This window comes from Podarcis vaucheri (genome assembly GCF_965113315.1).
Source record: "Podarcis vaucheri genome assembly, chromosome: 7".
In the NCBI taxonomy this organism is placed as follows: Eukaryota; Metazoa; Chordata; class Lepidosauria; order Squamata; family Lacertidae; genus Podarcis; species Podarcis vaucheri.
The window spans coordinates 89,993,844-90,012,498 of NC_138765.1; the positions used below are offsets into that span (position 1 = coordinate 89,993,844).

Here is an 18,655-nt window from a genome sequence, read left to right on the forward strand (position 1 = left end):
ATCTATAGCAATATATAATACTCCTTCTGCCTCCCTATAATGCACGCAAATCCTCTCTTCCTGTTCTTTGGTCACATTGACACCCATGCCAGGCATTTAAAGCACAGGGCTTCCCCCAAGGGAACTGTCATTTGTTATAAGGGCACTGAGTTCCCAGGATTATTTGGGGGAAGCCCTGTGCTTTAAATGCCTGGCATGGCTGTGACTCCTCTCCTCCTTTCCTTCTTTCCCCTCTCCCCATTGGCTCACTCTCTCTTCCAGCTCTCTGCAGTGCACAGCTGGTGGAAAGGCGAAGCTGCTCTGGTGCAAGAGCCTTGCTCCGGGCCACCCGTGACAGGCAGCCTGCCAGCTGTCACAGAGCCTGGATGCAAGTCTCCGAAGCCGCTGCAGAGCACACTCCCCTTCCCACTGATGCCGCCAGGCCAATGGCGCACACCATAGGCGCCGACTCCATGGGGCTTGAGGGGGCCCGAGCCCCCTCAAAAATTCGTTTGGGGGGGCTCTGCCCCCCCAATAATCTTCGGCGCCCCTCCAGCAGAGCGCCATCGCCGCCCCTCCCCCAGCCCAAAATGCACAGGGTCGGGCTGCATGCCTCCTGCCCTCCCTCCCGAGCAAAAGCTCCACCCAATTCCCTTCGGAGCTGATTAATAGGCGCAGCACACTCTCCCCTATTCGCTCACGAGGAGGCGGTGCCACTTTATTTGCATATTCATGAGCTTATTTATTATTCATGAGCTTTCCCGGGCCCCCCCAATATTTTTTATAAGTCCGCGTCCCTGGCGCACACACGTTCTGACATGCGTGAGCCAGGAGAGTAAATGAGTCAGAGCAGGCAGAGGAAAGGGAGCATCTAGTGTGAATCAGCAGGAGGGAGGCCGTGGAGCAAGGAACATGAATGGGTTTGGAAGAGGACTGGGCAAGGTCAGAGGCTGAATGCTGAGTGGGGAAAGAGAAGGGGAGGGCAGGGGGAGGGTCAGACGGATGAGACAACAAAAAGCAGAAGCCACGTCCTTCTTCAGCATGTGCGGACCAGACGACACTCAGGTGGTGGGGCTGAATGATGAGGTCCTAGGAAGGAAGGAGGACAGAGGCTCTGTGGCGACTGCTTTTGCTCCACTGGTAAGAATTTTGAAATAAGTGAGTGCAAACATATGGTTGCCCATGGGTTATATATAGGCTCCCAAGTGCTCTTTGTGTTGCTTGTGGATTTTTAGGAAATCCCTGAGAACAGGAAATACAAGTGGATCACACACCGTCTATTTCAGAACCAAAGTTTCCCATCTCCTCTGCCTAGGATAGGCCCATACATCAGGAGCGTGGCCGTCTCTAGAGACGGGAAATATATGAATGACAGACAGTTGTAGGTGAGCAAGTCATCGCAGCATCAACGTCACATCCAAAGCTGCTGTGTGACCGTGGACAATGCCAGCAGTGGGGGAACCTTTTCCAGCTTCTGGGCAGCCTTCCAGTGGCCCCTTGCCAGTCTTGGAGCCAGAGAAAGAGGGGGTGGAGCAATGAATATACATTGCACAGTAGGCTGGTTTCTACATACAGACACACTGTCCTCTTTCCATCATCCAAGGAAGAAAGACGCTTTAGCAGAGTTTGAAGACACTTTCCAGTCAGGCAAAAATGCTCAGGGGTATTTTTGGCTGGGTAGAGAAGCAAATTTAGGGTCCCTTGCGCCTTTGACAAGGAGCTGTATTGGCATCCTCTCCCGCCCTCCCATCACTTTATCACAATAGCCACATTACTGCATTTTACGTAGCCCAAGTACTCAAAGCATCCAGAGTGATGGTGAGGGGAGGAGGAAGGTGAAAAGCGGAGCAAGACCGACAGGAAACGTATCCGGCATTTGATCTCAACAGGAGTAGCTCATTGCCAAAGACATATACACCATACACTTCATAGTCTGAGAGGTGATTTTTGTGCCCCCTCCCTGCCTGGGCCTGCCCCCCCCCCGTGGGGACTGGTTTCACCAACTCCTAGGTGCGCCTTTGGCTGGGTAGTTTTGCAAGGGCCAGACAGAGAAACCTAGTGGGCTGCATTTGGCCTTGTGCCCGAGCTCCACCCCACCCCCCGCACTACACAAACAGGGTTTTTTTTGGGGGGGGGGAATCTTCTCTTTGGAGTGTGTGTGTGTTTCTGCTCTGTGCATGCCTCCTCCTGCAGTGAGGCCCTTTCAGTTCCAAGGGAATGGGGATTCAGGGAGGTGGCCGTGTTGGTCTGACGCAGTCAAAATAAATTTAAAAAGTAAAAAATTGCCCAGTAGCATCTTAGAGACCAACTAAGTTTGTTCCTAGGTATAAGCTTTTCATGTATCTGAAGAAGTGTGCATGCACATGAAAGCTTATACCCAGAACCAACTTAGTTGGTCTCTAAGGTGCTACTGGGCAATTTTTTAATTTTATTTATTTATTTTGAATGGGAATGGGGAATTTGCAGCCATCAGGGGTACAGGAAATAATTATCTTTGTGGAAACAAAACCATTGTGTGGAAGCCCCATGAATTTTTTTGAGATGAAAAGAGGCATTTCCTCCATCTCAATGCCGTGTCCATAGCGGAGCGGCTTTCCTATGAGGCTCAAGTTTGGAGAAGTGCTCAGAGTAGGAGAACATGAGACAAGCCGGAGCTAGAGGCCACAATCCACCAATGCATTCTCTTGGAGAAGCCCTGCAGAGAAGCGCATGGCTGTGCTCAGGAGTTTTCCCACGTCAGTTTTGAGACGGAAGGAGCTGTCTCAGATGCCGTGAGCGTCCGCCTCCTGCTCAGCTCCTCAGGGAGGTTGCCCTCTCCGCTGAGGAGCATGTGGGCAGGCGTCAAGTGCTTGGACTCACCCAACAGATGTGAAAGTAGCCAAGAGATCCAGGGATATAATGGCTTTATCAGAGGGAGAAGGAACTTTCTTCGCTTCCTGCATCCGTTCTCAGGTTTCAGGAAAGCAGCTTTTTCTCATTGTAGCATAAGCTACGGGGGAGTGGGCATGTTTACCAGACTTGACTTTTCTGGCTTTCATGAGCTTCACCGTGGGGCTATCACTCTTGCACAGAGTGGAGAACACCAGCAATAAACATTCAGGAACTAATGGCTTAGCACAGCTGGGGAAGTTATTAGAGACAGTCGGCTCCGGCTCGGAACCACCCATGTGGGTAGCAGTGTAGGCTTCCATGAGGATGCAAAGACCTCAGGTAAATTGGGGATGTATTTTAGTGGTTGTTAAGATTTTGGACAAATATTGTTGCAGATAAGCCTATATTAGGGCTCATCCACACTCCCATTCATCTTGTGCTTTTTAGGCATGGGTCCAAGAGGTTTTTCGTTTGCTCTGTTGCTTTCCTCAGAAAAATCCGCTGTTTACTGCTGAACTGTAAAAAAAAGTGAATTGGGTTTTCTGCAGATTGATGTTTGTTCTGATTCAGTGGTAAACAGTCCCTGGACTCCTGGCCCCCTCCCCAGACCCAATATTGCTAACCTTGCAGCACCAGCTTCCCAGCCAGCATCTGCCCAGGAGGCCCACAGCTCAGAGACGGTCGGTCGGTCGGTCGTTGTGCACATCTGGCTCCGTCCCTTGTTCATTTCTCCCACTCCTAGCGCTCTTGCATGTGTGATGCTGCTCTGCCCCCCACCCTCCATATTCCTTCCAGATGCACAGCAGTTTGTTGCTGCTCTTGCGCCCTACCCTGCCCCAGCCAAAGACTCTTCCCACCCCCAGCAACTAAATTGCTCAGGATATGGCCCAGCCAGGCCTCAGGTAATTGTGAGGTGAAGAGGGAATAGTGAGGGAGGGAATTTGCCACCCAGCTCCTAAAAGCGGCAGTTTCCCTCCTCCCATCCTACGTGGTAATTAGAGGATCTGTTAAGCTGGTGAAGAAACAGCTGCAAATGCCTGCAACAAAGAAAGGCAGTGGTTTGTCTGATGGTAAAGATTTGTTTCCCTCAGGCAATTATGTGCTATGAGGGCTTGAGTCACCCTGAGCAGCCTGCTTGCTTAACTGCTTAGACACCGGAAGGGAAGGGGCCTCAGCGCTCTGGGATTTGGGTGGGGGTCTTCTGGCCTTTCTAGCTGAGGTTGTTAAACCAAGTGGCTGGGGGGGGGGCAGCAGAATGGCTACCAGACTTGGCCTTGGGGTGGGAGCAAGGCCTGCTTTCAGAAGGCCGTGAGTGAGCAACAGACAGCCTCTCTTGTTCCTTCATCCATCAGGCAGGCAGGCAGCAGTTCTGGTTTCTTTTGGGACAAAGGTAACAAATTCTTAGTCCGAGTGAGAGGAGCATATAAAATTGCTGTAATGCTTACAAATTTTCTGGTCACTTGTGGGTGGTTGTAGCATAGTCCTCCCAACCATGGCATCAGTGGTGTAGCAGGGGGGGCTGTGGCCCCAGGTGTGACGAGGTGCCTCCATGAGAGGCCCCTCATCGTAGCCAGAGCCACAGGGAGGGAAGCCAAACCCAGCCGGGTCTCTGAGGCCTGGCTCTGGCACGAGAGAGAGCTGCGGAGACAGCTGCTTCCTGCAGTGGCCCAACACCCCACCAGCCACAGCTCCATTCCCTGGGCAGGCCTGACCTGGCAGAGGAGAGGCAGCAGCAGTGTTGCCGCCTCTCTCCTGCCCTGGCCTCCAGCACCTTGCAAAGCTGTGCAGGCGGCCCGAGTGGGCCCTTGAAGCAGTGGCGAGGGCTGGGCTGGTGCGGCTGAGTGGGCTCCCTCCGCTTGCCTGCCCTGGGTGGCAGTAGCATATACTCCACCGCTGCTTGGCATGTCAAAAACATGCAAGACGATGTACCCACCAAGAGGCCACTCAGAGTGTCTGTGGGATGCTTTCCCCAGAGAGTTTCACCTGGCACCTTCATTACATATTTCCAGGCGCCAGGCAATTACGTTTCTCTGTAACCAGGGCTTTGGTTGGGCATTCTGCGACCCTTTCAGTGTGTTTATGGGTTATTGGTTTGCTTTTGTTTGTTCTTTTGTTATGTTGTGAACCACCTTCTTCAGATGAAGGGCATTGTACATATTTAATGAATTAACAAAAAAGAGGGCTAAATCAGAATTCTTCGAGGGGGAGAATGTGATTTGAAGGTGCTTTAAAGGTACAGTGTGTGCACTGCTCAAATTTATTGTGGGAAAACTCCCCCACTGCCAGAAACCTAGGGGCTTTACATCTGTGGATATCTAACCCAAAAAGCTACTACCCTCAATAGAGAGAAGCTATGAAAGTTAAACTAACATAGAGCTAATATAAGTTTGTATTGTGGATGTGCGCTTATAAAGGTGCTGACTCCTGCAGCACTCCTCCCCCATGAGGCAAGGAGAAGCAAGTGGCAAGGAACGTCTTCCCCTCCAAGCTTGCTGCTTGAAACTGCAGGAGGAGATGATGCTTATTCATTTTCCAGACCAAAATGCTCCAGATCAGTAAAAGGTTCTGATACATTGGTACCTCAGGTTACATACGCTTCAGGTTACAGACTCCACTAACCCATAAATAGTGCTTCAGGTTAAGAACTTTGCTTCAGGATGAGAACAGAAATCGTGCTCCGGCGACACGGCAGCAGGAGGAGGCCCCATTAGCTAAAGTGGTGCTTCAGGTTAAGAACAATTTCAGGTTAAGTACAGACCTCCGGAACGAATTAAGTACTTAACCCGAGGTACCACTGTATTTCTTTCTCATTGGAGAAGGGACAAGGATCTGTTCCTGTGCTCTGCAACTGGACACCTAATGTAATTGGATTCTGGATGAATCTATGCCTTCATTTGCCCTGCTACTTTCCCCTGAGAAAACCCACAGTTTAGCTCAGAATTGGAACAAACAGCAGACAGGTTTTTTATGGACAGACATTTGTTCTGATTTAGCGCCAAAGTGCGTTTTTTCAGCAGAAAACAGTGGGGCAAAGAGGTAAAACCAGCGTCTAGAAAGCATGGGACAATCAGAAAACTGCTTTCTAGGCACGGGGCAAGTGGAAGTGTAGATGAGCCCAGAGGTTCCTATTTAAAAGTGAGCACTTTATGAAACAATACATGAACAGAAACACGGCCATCCTTCAGCGAAGTTCTCCAGCCACATAATGTATTCAAAAATTCATATACTGGGGTAAGGTGTGCATTAAAATACATATATTCGCGAAAATAAAATACAAAAACATATTCTATTAGGGAAAATTGCTTAGCAAAAATGTGCATATTAGGCAAAGTGAATAGAAGTCTATATTACAAGAAAAAATGAAGAAACAAGAAATTGAAAGAACCCCAAATAGACAGATACACTCAAACTCTTTTTCTCTTATTAGCAGACAAGATCCCAGATCTTTGGTGCCCAATGCTGAAGGACATCACACAAGCCTTCTACAATTTGGGAGCCTGCACATCTGCCTTGTACCTTCCTGGGCTTGTTCAGCCAGAATTCAGACCTAAAGACGTAAAGTGAGTTAAGTTTATTTTTGTGGACCATGCTTGAACTCTTTTTGAACTTCTAAAGAACTTTGGGGAAGGGCCATTGTGGTAGAGCAACTGCCTTGCATGAAGAAGGTCCCAGATCCAATCCTTAGCATCTCCAGGTTGGACTGGGAATGTCTTCCTCTCTGAAACTCCGGGGATTTGCTGCCAGTCGGTCAAGACAATACAGACGGCACTGCTAAGATGGATCACATTGTCTGACTTGGTATAAGGCTACTTCCTATATTCATGTAACTTTTCAAGTCACTGGAGCAGCAGCAGCAGCAGCTCTCTCATCCTTGGAACCAGTAGACACAGAGGACTGGGGCTGCACTGACGCGTCCCTTTTGACGCAGGACCAAGTGAATGGTCTGAGGTGGCTGATGTAAGCTGTAAGCCTGGTCAGGATCAGAGAAACTTCCTGTAAATCCTTGGGAGATATAAATGTAATATGTGAAAATAAGTAGATAGGTGAGAAAGTAAGACCATCAGATGAGCAAATTGAACCTTCATCCCCATGTGCTGGTTTGGATGCCTTCAAAATTTTGGAGGTGATGAGCCCTGGATTTTTGTCTCTGCTTCTAAAGCAATAATGTACAGCTTTGCAGATTGTTTCCTGTGAGACATTATGACCATGAGACAATTAATGCTGCAGCTACATTTGGTCCCTGGGAAGAGTACCAATAGGTTCCTGCTTCAGGACATTTCTGTGCTGCTTGCTCAGCGCAGAAGCCTTGGGTGGATGATATAACAAGAAAGTTAAGCCAATTTTAACCTGTCTAATAGTAATGACTCCCAGTCAGAGGACCCTGGGAATTGTACATTCTGTTTGCTATCTTTGAAGAAAGGCAAAGCCTAGAAACAGATGGCTGTTTTTCAGAGTCGGAAGTAATTTGAAACAGGGATCATTGCCTATAGTATGTGCTCATCTTGCTTTTGCTGCTGGTAAACAAGATGTGCTGGATTTTGTATTTTCTAACCTGTAGAAACTGTTTAATCAGAGAGGGAAAGTGGAACAAATAAACACATGTGTAAATTATGGGGAGCAATGCCACTGCCAAATGACTTTCAGTTCTTCTTGACCATTGGACTCACTCTTGGTCTCCTCCATTCAACCCGCCAGAGCCTGTCTTCGCATGCAGGGAAAGTCCCTAACTCACTGAGGGTTTGGGACCCATCAGCTACCCTCGCCTGATTTAGAGTTTATGGGGTGTTAGGGGAGGGTAGTACCTTTGGTGGGGGGGAACATTGTGCTCCTTCAGGGAAAGTTTGTCCACCTTTGGCCCTCATCCTGCTCCCAGCTCTCACCTGTGGCTCCTAGTATCTGTCAGCAGGCAACAGCAGCCACACCCTGGGAAACAGCTTTGACTGGCCGGCTAAACCAGACAGTAGTAGTAACGTGTCAGGGAACTGACATCGGAGCCAGAGGCAGAGGCGAGGCTCTCAAACGATGCTGGAGAAGGGCCCAGCAGGGGGAGAGGTGGCTCACCAGCTGGGGAAGAAAATCATTGTAACACCAGGGATAAAGGGGGGCAGATGGGGGAATCGGCGAGGGGGCTCCAGGACTCATCGCTGGAGATCAGCGAGGAGAGCACGGGTCCTCCGCTACCCACGCCCTCCCTGCACAGAAGACTTCCGCGCAGGGAGAGTAGGAGGAGACTTGGAGTCAAACAACTTTTATGCTGGAAAAGGTTTAAGAAACGCCCACTGACGGATTCTGCCAGCGACTGAACAGCCACGAAGTGTAGGGCTGTCCAGACAGAAAAGGTTTAACAAGGCAAACTAGCCAGGAGTGGCACCAACTTGCGCACGAGTAACCCCTACATTTATTACATAACGTTTTATGTGATGTTGTCCTACGTGAAGTATTCTTGCCCAGTTACTACATCTAGACCAGCCTTTCTCAACTTGGTTCACTCTAGATGTTTTGGACTACATTGCCTATCAGCACCAGTCCAGTGAGCATGAAAAAGGCCTTTCTTTACACAAGCAGATTGGTGTGTGTTGTTGTGGATGGGTTTGGCATTGGGCAAAGCAATGCTGAGATTGCCTCACTAAGCACCCAACTTGTTGTTTCATATCCACACACAATGGAGAGCAGCCCAGAGCAGGTTGGCAGTGGAGCAGCAGAGGCAAGTTGGGATGAGCCTGGTGTACAGGGAAGAAATAGCACAAGTGCTGTAATGACTTTCACATTTGAGTTTTAAGCCTTCTCCCTGATTTATCTGCACATCCAGGAGGACTAGAAAAAGAAAGTGTTGGCTTTTTCCAGTCTGATGGATGTATTGGATTCTGCTCTGACCCAGAACAGAAGATGACATAATGACAGAACTTTGGGTCTAAAAACTAGGGATGGATAAACCTGCAAAATTTGGTTTCTATCACTTTCTCATTTTTCCAATTGTAAATTCAGTCCATCCCATTTCCACATCACTTTGCAAAAATAAATAAATAAATAAATGAAAATTTGTGCATATTTTTGTGTGCATCTCTCCTAATTATAGTGCATGCTATTTTTGCCAATATGTGCATTTTGTGCACACTTTCTCTTATATAAGGGGAGTTTTTGTACACATTTTTGGGTTGGAGAACTGCATTGCACAATTCAGAGTGAATTTAGGAGGACAGGTGTGTTTTGATTTGTGTAACACAATTCCTGTCATTCCCAACAATTGACCATTGTGGTGTGAGTTCAAGTCCAAGAACTTGTCAAGGGCCACATGCTCCTCAGCTGTGGCTGTCCTGGCTCCTTGTAGGTGTAGTTCTAGGATTCTCAGTCTCACCTCCGTGTTATTGGATGTTTCCAATGCGGCAGCAGCATGACTTCAACACCACCGCTCATCAGTGAAGTGCTCCCCTGAGACCAGATTGGACAGTGAGCCAGCCATATTGTCTCCGCCTCCATTGCCAAGGATGCAATGGCAGCTGGGCTGAGCAGACCCAGCCTCCTCCCAGGAGCGCTCTTTTTATTGCCCAGTCCCAGGCCTTGGGATGACAGCCATGCCCACCCATCTCAGAGGGCATGTCAAGTGTTGGGACAACGGTGTCTTAGCTTATGCCTAGCTGTGTACCTTGGAACCCTGCTGTGAGACCCTGAGCCGAGCATTGACTCAGTGCAGCTGTTAGTGCCTGAGAGCTGAAATTAAGAACTGAGAGGGACTGAGAAGGCTCCATGTGTGGGACGCCCAGAGCTGCAATAAGGCGATGGCTGGAGGCCAGGAGGCACACCGTCAGGGCTGGGGGGGGTGTCTTTCCCGGCATCTGCTGCCACCTGGCCCCAGCTGGCACCTCTCAATCCTTCACTTTTATGAGCCACCAGTTCCTGAACATAGTTTGAACCAGAGCGGGTTATAAATCCTGGTGGTGAGCCTCAGGGAGAGGATCCTGGTATAAATCTTCCTCTTTTAACTCACCTCTTCCAGTTTCCAAAGTCTGGCAGGGGGAAGGAAACAAAAGCAGTTATACACCCCCTCCCTCTATTCTGTTCGCCCACATCAGGCCTGTAATTAACAGGCCGGGAAGCAAAGAAGCAAGTAAATGATGGGAGTCTGGAAAGAGAAGATAGCCAGGTTCATAAAGGCAGCCACAAAGCCAGGGTGGGGAGGAGAAACAGAGGGCTTGCGGGTGCTGGAAAGCTATGCTGAGCAACCACGTTGCAAGGTGGGCCAGATGTTTCTGGCCTTGTCACATGCAACCAGGAGGGAAGTTTGCTGCCCAGACTGAGTGCAGTCCCAGCTGCAGCCCAGGGCCCTTCCCAGGAGAGGGTGTGCTTGGTGGCTCACAAGTCGATGAGCTTGGTCCCCTTTCTAGAAGGCTGGAGGGAGGCAAATAGCCCTTTTGCCAAGAGCGGGGCCTTCCAGGCGGCATCCTGATTTGCTTGCACCTTGCTTTCATCATGGTTAGATGATAGCAGATAGCTACTTATTTATTTAAATGTTTGTAATCTACACTTTCATATATAAATATCACAAGCTGCGTTACCAACTAAAAGCACAGTACTGCAGGAAAACAAGTTAGAAATGTCAAGCACATCAGTCAAAGCTGGTGGAGCTTTTGTTCTTTACAGGGCAGGTACATGAGGTGTCTTCAACCTTTTCAGACCCAGGATCCACTTATTTATTTATTTATTTATTTGGTTTTATAAACAAGAATAACGTTTTACAAATAAGTATACCAAGTTTTCTCATGTCATTTGTGTGTCACAAAAATAGCATATTAATGTGGAAAAATATTTACAACATATGTTTCATTATTAGTGGTCAATGAATAGGTTCTTGGTTCATGAATTTCATGTGAAGGTATGTGCCTGTGGTGGTGCACCCTCTCCAGCATTTTGGTGAGGTTCCTGGGCGTATTAGCACTAGTTTCCATGGTGTTAGGTACCATCTGTGAGTTTCAGAGTGAGTTCTTTTCTTTTCACTGATAAGTCATTTCTTTTTGCTGTTATGGATTTAAAGAGGGGTTTAGACCACATCCTGGTCCACTGGGTGGGGTAATCTAATAGCCTATGTTGTCCTCCCATTGTTTTTTTATTACGTCTAATGGGGTTTTAGAGCAGTATTCTGTATATTGTGGATATCATCCCTTTGCCATATCTCTTTGTTGTTAGGAGGAGGTTTTTGAAGGTTGTCAAGAGCCTAGTTGCTGCTGATTTTACTACTGAGTTATTTAAAGAGGGCATGTAATTTGGTAGTGTGTTAGCCAGGGGTACACCCTAGTTGATATGGGTTTGTTGTTTTTGTAGAAGTCTGCTAGGCGGTATAAGCCTTTGGCTTGGCAGGTTTTTATCTAGAGGATTTGTGTTGCGTGGTGGAATAGTGGGTCCCAGGACCCACTTTTAATCCAAACATGCATTGGAGAACCCATTTCCTAATCTTTCTTACTCACTAGTCAGTACTGACCCACCAGCGGAAGACCAATGAGTTATACAACATAATTCATCCTGATTTGCTTGCAGGGTATATTTCCACAGCTTCCTCATCAATCCTAAACTTTTCAATGCATTTCTCTTCTCACTTCAAAGGGTTAAAACTTTTTTAAAAAGCGAATTTGTTGTGTAAGGATCCTTTAATCCCCTTTACACATAACTGCTGTCTCCTATTTGCCACATTCTTCTTATAGTGTCTTATGTGAGATCAGTTGGACATTTCACACCCCAGGGTTGCCCCCTACCACAGAAACAGAAATTCAGGAAATAGCACCCAAGGAATAGGGCCACAGGATTGGACTGAGACATTTTGGCACTTGAGATTTTAAAAAAATCCAAGTTTTGTGCGAGTCCCACCGAGAGGCATGAGTGGCTGCCTAAGAGCAGGAGACCTTGCCCTTCCTTAGCTCCACTTCATTTCCTGGGGCTTGTTCAGGAGGACCTTGCGGGGCATTGCAGCCTGGGAGGGACGAATCTGTCCATTTCTCTCTGTTGCTCCTTTTTACAGTTTGAGATCAGTTCTCCATATTTCTTCACCAGTTTCTGATTTGCCATTTTTAAAAAGTCCTAATGAATATTCATCAGCATTTTAGAACAAATTTATTCTAATGTTCATATTTTTGTGTGCGGTTTTGACTAATCCATCCATTTTTGCAAAGCATTGCTCTATGTTATTTTCATATATTTATTTTATTTATTTCATAACATTTATGTAACACTTGCTTTTAGAAAAAACAGAAAGCTGTTTACAAAAAGAATCAAGCAATAAAATTATCAATAAAAACAGTTAAGACAGCTGTTTAAAACATTCAAAATAATTAAAAACAAAATAAGCTAAAAACAGATTAAAACACAAGTCAACATTAGGTAGATCTGCCTACATAAAAATGTTCTGAGCAGGTGGCAAATGGAGCCTGCCTGGCATCACTAGGCAGGGAGTTCCAGACTGTGGGAGCTGTCACACTCAAAGAATGTGTTCTTACAAATGCAGAATGAGTTTTAGGACTGTGTTTGTAACTGTGCCAGCTCCGCAGATCAACAAGGGCAAGTGGATATTTATGGGGGGTAAAGCCGTCTTGCAGGTGAACTGGTCCCAAACTGTGAAGGGCACACTTGTCCCTTGCACACACGTCTTTGCAGCATCACAGCATTGGGAGAAATGCAAATGTCAAAGGACGGCTGTGTTGCAGTCAATGTTAGAAACTGAGATATGAAAGCTAGGAGCTAAAAGGCACCTTAAATCAATGTTATGGGCGCAACAACAGAATGTCTAGGCACTATTTTTTTAGAATACAAAACTGGAAGTGAATGAACTTCAGCTAAAATATTATGTTCATTTTCACATGGTCTAGTCCTTACCCTGCCCCCCCTAATATTTTTAAGAGGGTCTCTTCTTCAATCTTCAGAGAGTAGCTGGAAGTGGGCAGGCAGAAAAAGGTCCTCCTTTTCTTTCACTCTGCAGTTTTAATCTGAAATCTTAGGCGCAGTACTGTACCCAGAGCTCAGAAACTACTTGCGCTAACGAAATTCCCTGTCACAAAATGTGCCTAGAACAATGGGAATTTCAAAGACTGGTTTCAGTTCACATATTGTTTGGGAAAGTGCAAATTAGGTATTTTCACCTCACAGTGGAATTCAAACTGTCCTGAATTTCTCTCCCCCCACCCCTCAGTTCCTAATGGTGCCTCCAGGGAGTTCTGCTACTCTGACAAGTAGGCAAAATCCGTCATCTCAGGTGATGACTTCACCTTTGCCTAACGCTTGCCATGTGCCTCTGAAGCTTGACATCAGCCCAGACGCTGGTCCTTCCATCTCCGGGCAGTGGAGGAGTAGCAAGACATTTGGACAGGGCTGACTCTGCCATTAGTTTTGGGTGGCAGACGCTGGGAGGGCAGCCGTGGCAACCCCATGGCTGTGCTCTTTTTGTGTATGAGAGAGAGCTATGTATGCTATGTGCCTGTTCTGCACTCTGATAACTAGCCAGGGGGGAGGGCCAAGCCACAAAACAATATAGGGTAATGATGCTGCCCTCAGATGTGATAGAGAACCCTATTGCATTCAAATATCATGAAATAAGAGTCAACTGCCAGGCCAGCTGGCTTCTGTACATAGAACATCGGGGTCTCCATCTTGTCCTTTGCCTCAAGCGGCAAAACTGACTTGCTCCAGCCCAGCTCTTAAAAGTGGCTGAGAATCTGAGGCCACATTTTCCACTGTTCAGTAGGAAAAATTTCTGTTCTCGGCAAGCTGTTTTCCCCATCATCTTTTTCCCTCTGATTGCTTTTGTGTGTGTGTCCTTGATAACCTATTGAGTACATAATTCCCCCCTTTGAACTAGACGTCTTGTGACCCTTTCCAAACCCTTGACCTTGGGCCCAGTGGTAGCCTCTCTGCTCCATTCTCTCAAACTGGGGGAGATTAAAGCCTCTTCACAGAGCCAGGTGTAACTTCCACTGCCTGGCAGTCCAGAGGCTTCCCACCCACAGGATTAACAGGCGGGTTTGCTTTGTTAAGGCTCTATTGTTGCCAGCGCCTGGGCAGGATGCCAGGTCCCCTCCTGCTGTGTTTGGCCTTTGTGATTTGCTCTGCACCAATCCTCCTCCTCCTCCTCCACCATCACCTGATCACTTTGCACCTTTAGCAAGAGTGAATTGAGCTGTTTTTACATCGCCGCCAAGGGCTCATGCCATGTCTTATTCTCCCCTTTGCTCCTTTAGCTCTTGATAGCTCTGGTGGGGGAGAACCTAGCAGCTGTCACGGGGCCTTAGCTGAGCTTCTGGAGAACTGCAATCCCATGGCTGAATGAGCATAACACACAAGGCTCTGATTCCCTTCACACCTTTCCACTTATTTACATGAGCAGAGATAGCTGAGGTCCTTTCAAAGGCTGTAGCAACAGAACATTTACCTCTGTGGGAATGTTTGTGTTTGTTTGCTTTTAAGCAATTTGAGCAGAGGATGTGTGGGGAACACGCTGCTCTGGAATGGAAAATCCAGCAGCCGAGGAAGCATTCATGGGGTTTGTCCATTTGTTGAATGGTTTATATTGCTGTTTTTGATAAGGTTGTTTTGCTTGCATTTGGTTTCTATAGAAAGAAAAATGGGGAAATAAATATTAAACTGAAATGAAAAGTCCTGTTTTGTTATCATGAGGGACGGGTAAAATACTGTGTTCTCTTAAAAGATTTGACTGACTCGCATACCTGAAAAATCAAGTTTGAGGCTGCAATCCTAACTACCTTTCCCTTTTTGTAAGTAGACATTGTTAGGATTAATAATAATAATAATAATAATAATAATAATAATAATATAAAAAAAAGCCAGGCTCAGGGCAGCAAACACCAGTGCCTACCAGAGGGACTGGACACATTCCAATTTGCTTATAAAATGAAAAGATCGACAGAGGACGCTGTGGCGATTGCCCTCCATGCCGTTCTTGCACATTTGGAGCAGCGGGGGGGGGGGGTATGTCAGACTGCTTTTTTTAGATTTCAGCTCGGCATTTAATACCATTCTACCACAACGTCTGATGTCTAAACTGGAAGATCTGGGGCTTCCGTTATCACTTTGTGGGTGGATATTGGACTTTTTGTCAGACCTCCCCCAGGGGGTTCGGTTGGGCCCTTATACCTCTAGTATGCTTAAGACTAACACAGGAACACCACAGGGATGCGTACTCAGTCCGCTCCTTTATATTCTCTACACGTACGATTGTGTCGCTGCTCACCCTAGTAATAGGGTTGTCAAATTTGCAGATGACACAACCGTGATTGGGCTCATGTCTGAAAGGGAGGGTGAAACGGACTATAGAGATGAGGTGGAGCGGCTGACAGAGTGGTGCAGAGCTAACAACTTGCTCATAAATACAAGGAAGACAAAGGAGCTTGTGGTGGACTTCAGGAGACAGAAGAGCAATTAAAGGTCAAAACCAGCACCTTAAACCTGACTCTGTACTCCACTGGGAGCCAGTGCACTGGATGAATGTGAACCCATGGCAAGGACCCAGTAAGAAGCCTTGCCGCAGCATTCTGCACCCGCTGGAGTTTCTGGGTCAGCTTCAAGGCCAGCCCCGCGTAGGGCGAGTTACAATAATCAAGCCTGGAGGTGACTGTCGCATGGATCACTGTGGCCAGATTAGGTCAAGAAAGGCTTAATACGGTGGAGATGAAAAAAATGCCACCTTTGTTGTGGCTGCAACCTGCGCCTCCATGGAAAGGGTGGCGTCAAAGGTTACACCCAAGCTCTTGACAGAAGGTGCTGGCACTAACTGATCCCCCGCAAGAGATGGGAGTTGCCCCCCCCCAATCCCATGTCATCCTGACCTAGCCAAAGGACCTCTGTCTTCAAAGGGTTTAACTTCAACCGGGTCCCACGCAGCCATCCAGCCACAGCTTCCAAGCATCTGGTCAGTGTGTCTGGGGCCAAGTCAGGGTGGCCGTCCATCAACAGATTAAGCTGGGTGTCATCAGCATATTGATGACAACCCAAACCAAAACTCCGAAAAGTCTGGACAAGGGGGCGCATAAAGATATTGAAAAGCATCGGAGAAAGGATTGTGCCCCGCAGGACTCCACACACCAAGGAGTGCTGCGGCAGCAACTCCTTCCCTAGCGCCACCCTCTGTCCCCGACCTGAGATAAAGGAGCGCAGCCATTGTTGGACTGTGCCCTGAATCCCCATGTCGGCAAGACGGTGGTCCAAAAGATCACGATTGACCATGTTGAAGGCTGCTGACAGATCTAAGAGAATCAGCAGTCCCGACCCGCCTCGATCCAGGGGTCTACGGAGATAATCTGTTAGGGTGACCAAAGCTGTCTCGGTCCCGTAACCAGGGTGAAAGCTGGACTGAAATGGATCCAGAGCCAATGTCTCATCCACAAACCTGCCAAGCTGTTCGGCAATTACCTTACCCAGGTTCAGAAGATTTGAAACTGGGTGGTAATTGGATAGATCTAAAGGATCTACAGATGTTTTCTTTAAGAGCAGATGTACCACTGCTTCCTTCAACTCCCCTAGGAAAGTCCCCGTGCCAAGGGACTGATTAATGATATCACCCAGGGAGACCCGTACCTCGTCTGGACACGCTCTAATCAGCCAGGACAGGAACGGGTCAAGGGGGCAAGTGGTGGGCCTTCCAGCTCGGAGGAATCTGTCCACATTGGCAGGGAGTATCCGGTCAAAATGGTCCAAACCTGGACCCGAGGACAGTCAAGGGGCCTCCAGTTCTGTTACTGTATCCAAATTGGCAGGGAGGTCATGGCGGAGCAGCAAGACTTTCTCTGCCAAAAAGCTCGCAAATTATGCTGTGAGCCACTAAAAGTCTCCTGTGTGGAATTTCATAACCTGCAACTCGCAGTCCATTCTCCCTTGTGTCAAGGGCTGGATGATGCCATGGATGCTGTGATGAAACAGATACGTCTTTCGAGTTATGGTTGGCAGAGTAGATAAATTGCAGCTAGGAAGCCAAATCTTGAAATTTTATTTTCTGAAATTAGAATAGAACAGTGTCCAAACACTTGTTAAACTATTCAAAGGCTTTTACCTGTATAACATATAGCTAAAGAAGATATATGCAAAGTATTTACATTCACATGCTTATCCAAGCATGGGCTTGGTTTTTCTTAGTTGAAGATTACAGCTTCTTCCTTAAACATTCAAACAAGTGGTGTCTTTCTCTCTTTCTAGTCCTTGCTCTCAGCCTTCTGCACGTGACCCAGCTTGGCCACGCAGCTCCTTCTGAGAGGTTTCCCCATTCTCCTTCCTGCTTCTTTGGGAGAACATCAAGTTCTGTGCATCAACTTCACATGCATTCATCCAGAAACATGAGCACTCCTCTCCTCTATTGCATCTTATTCCGTGTTCATGGAGATGCCACCATTACAGCCAAGTCACTCACCCACAAAACAAAATGGATAATGAGATACCTCCCATGTGACTAGAGTTAACCAATCACACAAGAGTTGCTGGGGAACATTCCAGAATTAGACGCACAGAGTATGCATAAGAAACACTGTGCAGCCCTAGTTATATTGTCACTGCGTGAATGTGGCTGGTGCAGACAGGAAAGTGGAGGGCCATTTTTATGTCAAATTTGCAAGATTCCCTGTTATTACATACCCTCCAACATATAGGGAAATAGGGAAGTCCAATTCCATAATGATAATTTGGCTATGTCACAGGCAGACAGATTCTACCTTTCAGCCAAAGTTGAGTTTAGATTCGTATTGCCTACACATTTAAGCCTCGTGTGAAAATGCCTGTGCTTTGGAATAAAGAAAGAGTTAAAGATGGTGCTGCTGTGTGTCATCCCCCCCCCCAAGGAAATTCAAGAAGAGTGCTTGTTTTTATGAGATTTCTCATCAACAGGATGGCAAGAGTTAAAAATGTGGTATTAAGAAACGAGGGAACTTTCTTTCATCCTGATTAAATTATACAGTCTTCAATGTAGGTCAGACTTTTGAGCTAAAAGCATTCTAATAATAAAAAGAGGCATTTTTAAAAAATCACTTTCGGTTATGAAGAAGAGGAAGAAATAAATAAAAGAGAATAAAAGGCGGGTGGAATCAGAGCTGCCGTCTGATCCTGCATGTTCAGTTTCAGCCCAGAGCAATCTGAGATGGCTGAGAAATTGAGCCTTGAAATTGAAGGTTTCTAATGGGAACGAAGGGTGGGAGCTGAGAAGTGAGGTCCCCCCCCCCCAAGTTAGATTTGCTGAGCAGAAATCTGGAGCAGAGTGTGAAATCGCCTTTTGCTCCACGTTGCCATGATGAAAGTGTGTGTTGGAAGCCCTCCACTCCCTGGGTTAGAATGAAGTTATTTCTCAAAACAGCAGCTGGCAACATGCCAGACTCAAGTGGTTTCGTGTGGGGAGGGGAGAGGAGGGGGAGAGTCTGAAAAAGCACAGTTATTCCAGCTCTGTCCAGTTGAGTTTACTCAGTCCCCATGGAAAGAAAGAGTTGCAACCAGTGCTTTTTTGTGACAGTCCTCACTGGTATGGAGAATAGTCACCTGTTCTTTTTTTCTTTTTTGCTGTCCAAGACCAGCCATTTTGTGTTGACACCTGCAGCACTTTTATCAAGTAAGTTATCAGTAGTGGCACCCAATTTGTTACCAAATGTTGTGTTGGGGGATGGGCAGTACCTCTGGTGTGGGACACATCATGCTCCTCTTGGTGTAGTTCTTCCACCTTTGGTCCGCACCCTGCACTCGGCTCTCACCTTTGGAAACAATTTTCAGATTGTTCCCATGCTTAATGGTTGCAAACTGTACTGGTGAATGATCATTTTTTTAGACTAGAAAAGATAAA

The 18,655-nt window shown here is 47.1% G+C and overlaps 1 protein-coding gene across 1 annotated transcript in view; it reads left to right on the forward strand.

The window, feature by feature from the left end:
• FAM178B (family with sequence similarity 178 member B) overlaps positions 1-18,655 on the forward strand; it is a 194,033-nt gene that overhangs the window by 80,673 nt on the left and 94,705 nt on the right. The window contains exon 9 of the mRNA XM_082229961.1: positions 6,281-6,410. Coding sequence (XP_082086087.1) covers positions 6,281-6,410 — 130 coding nt within the window. The remainder of the gene's footprint in view (positions 1-6,280; positions 6,411-18,655) is intronic.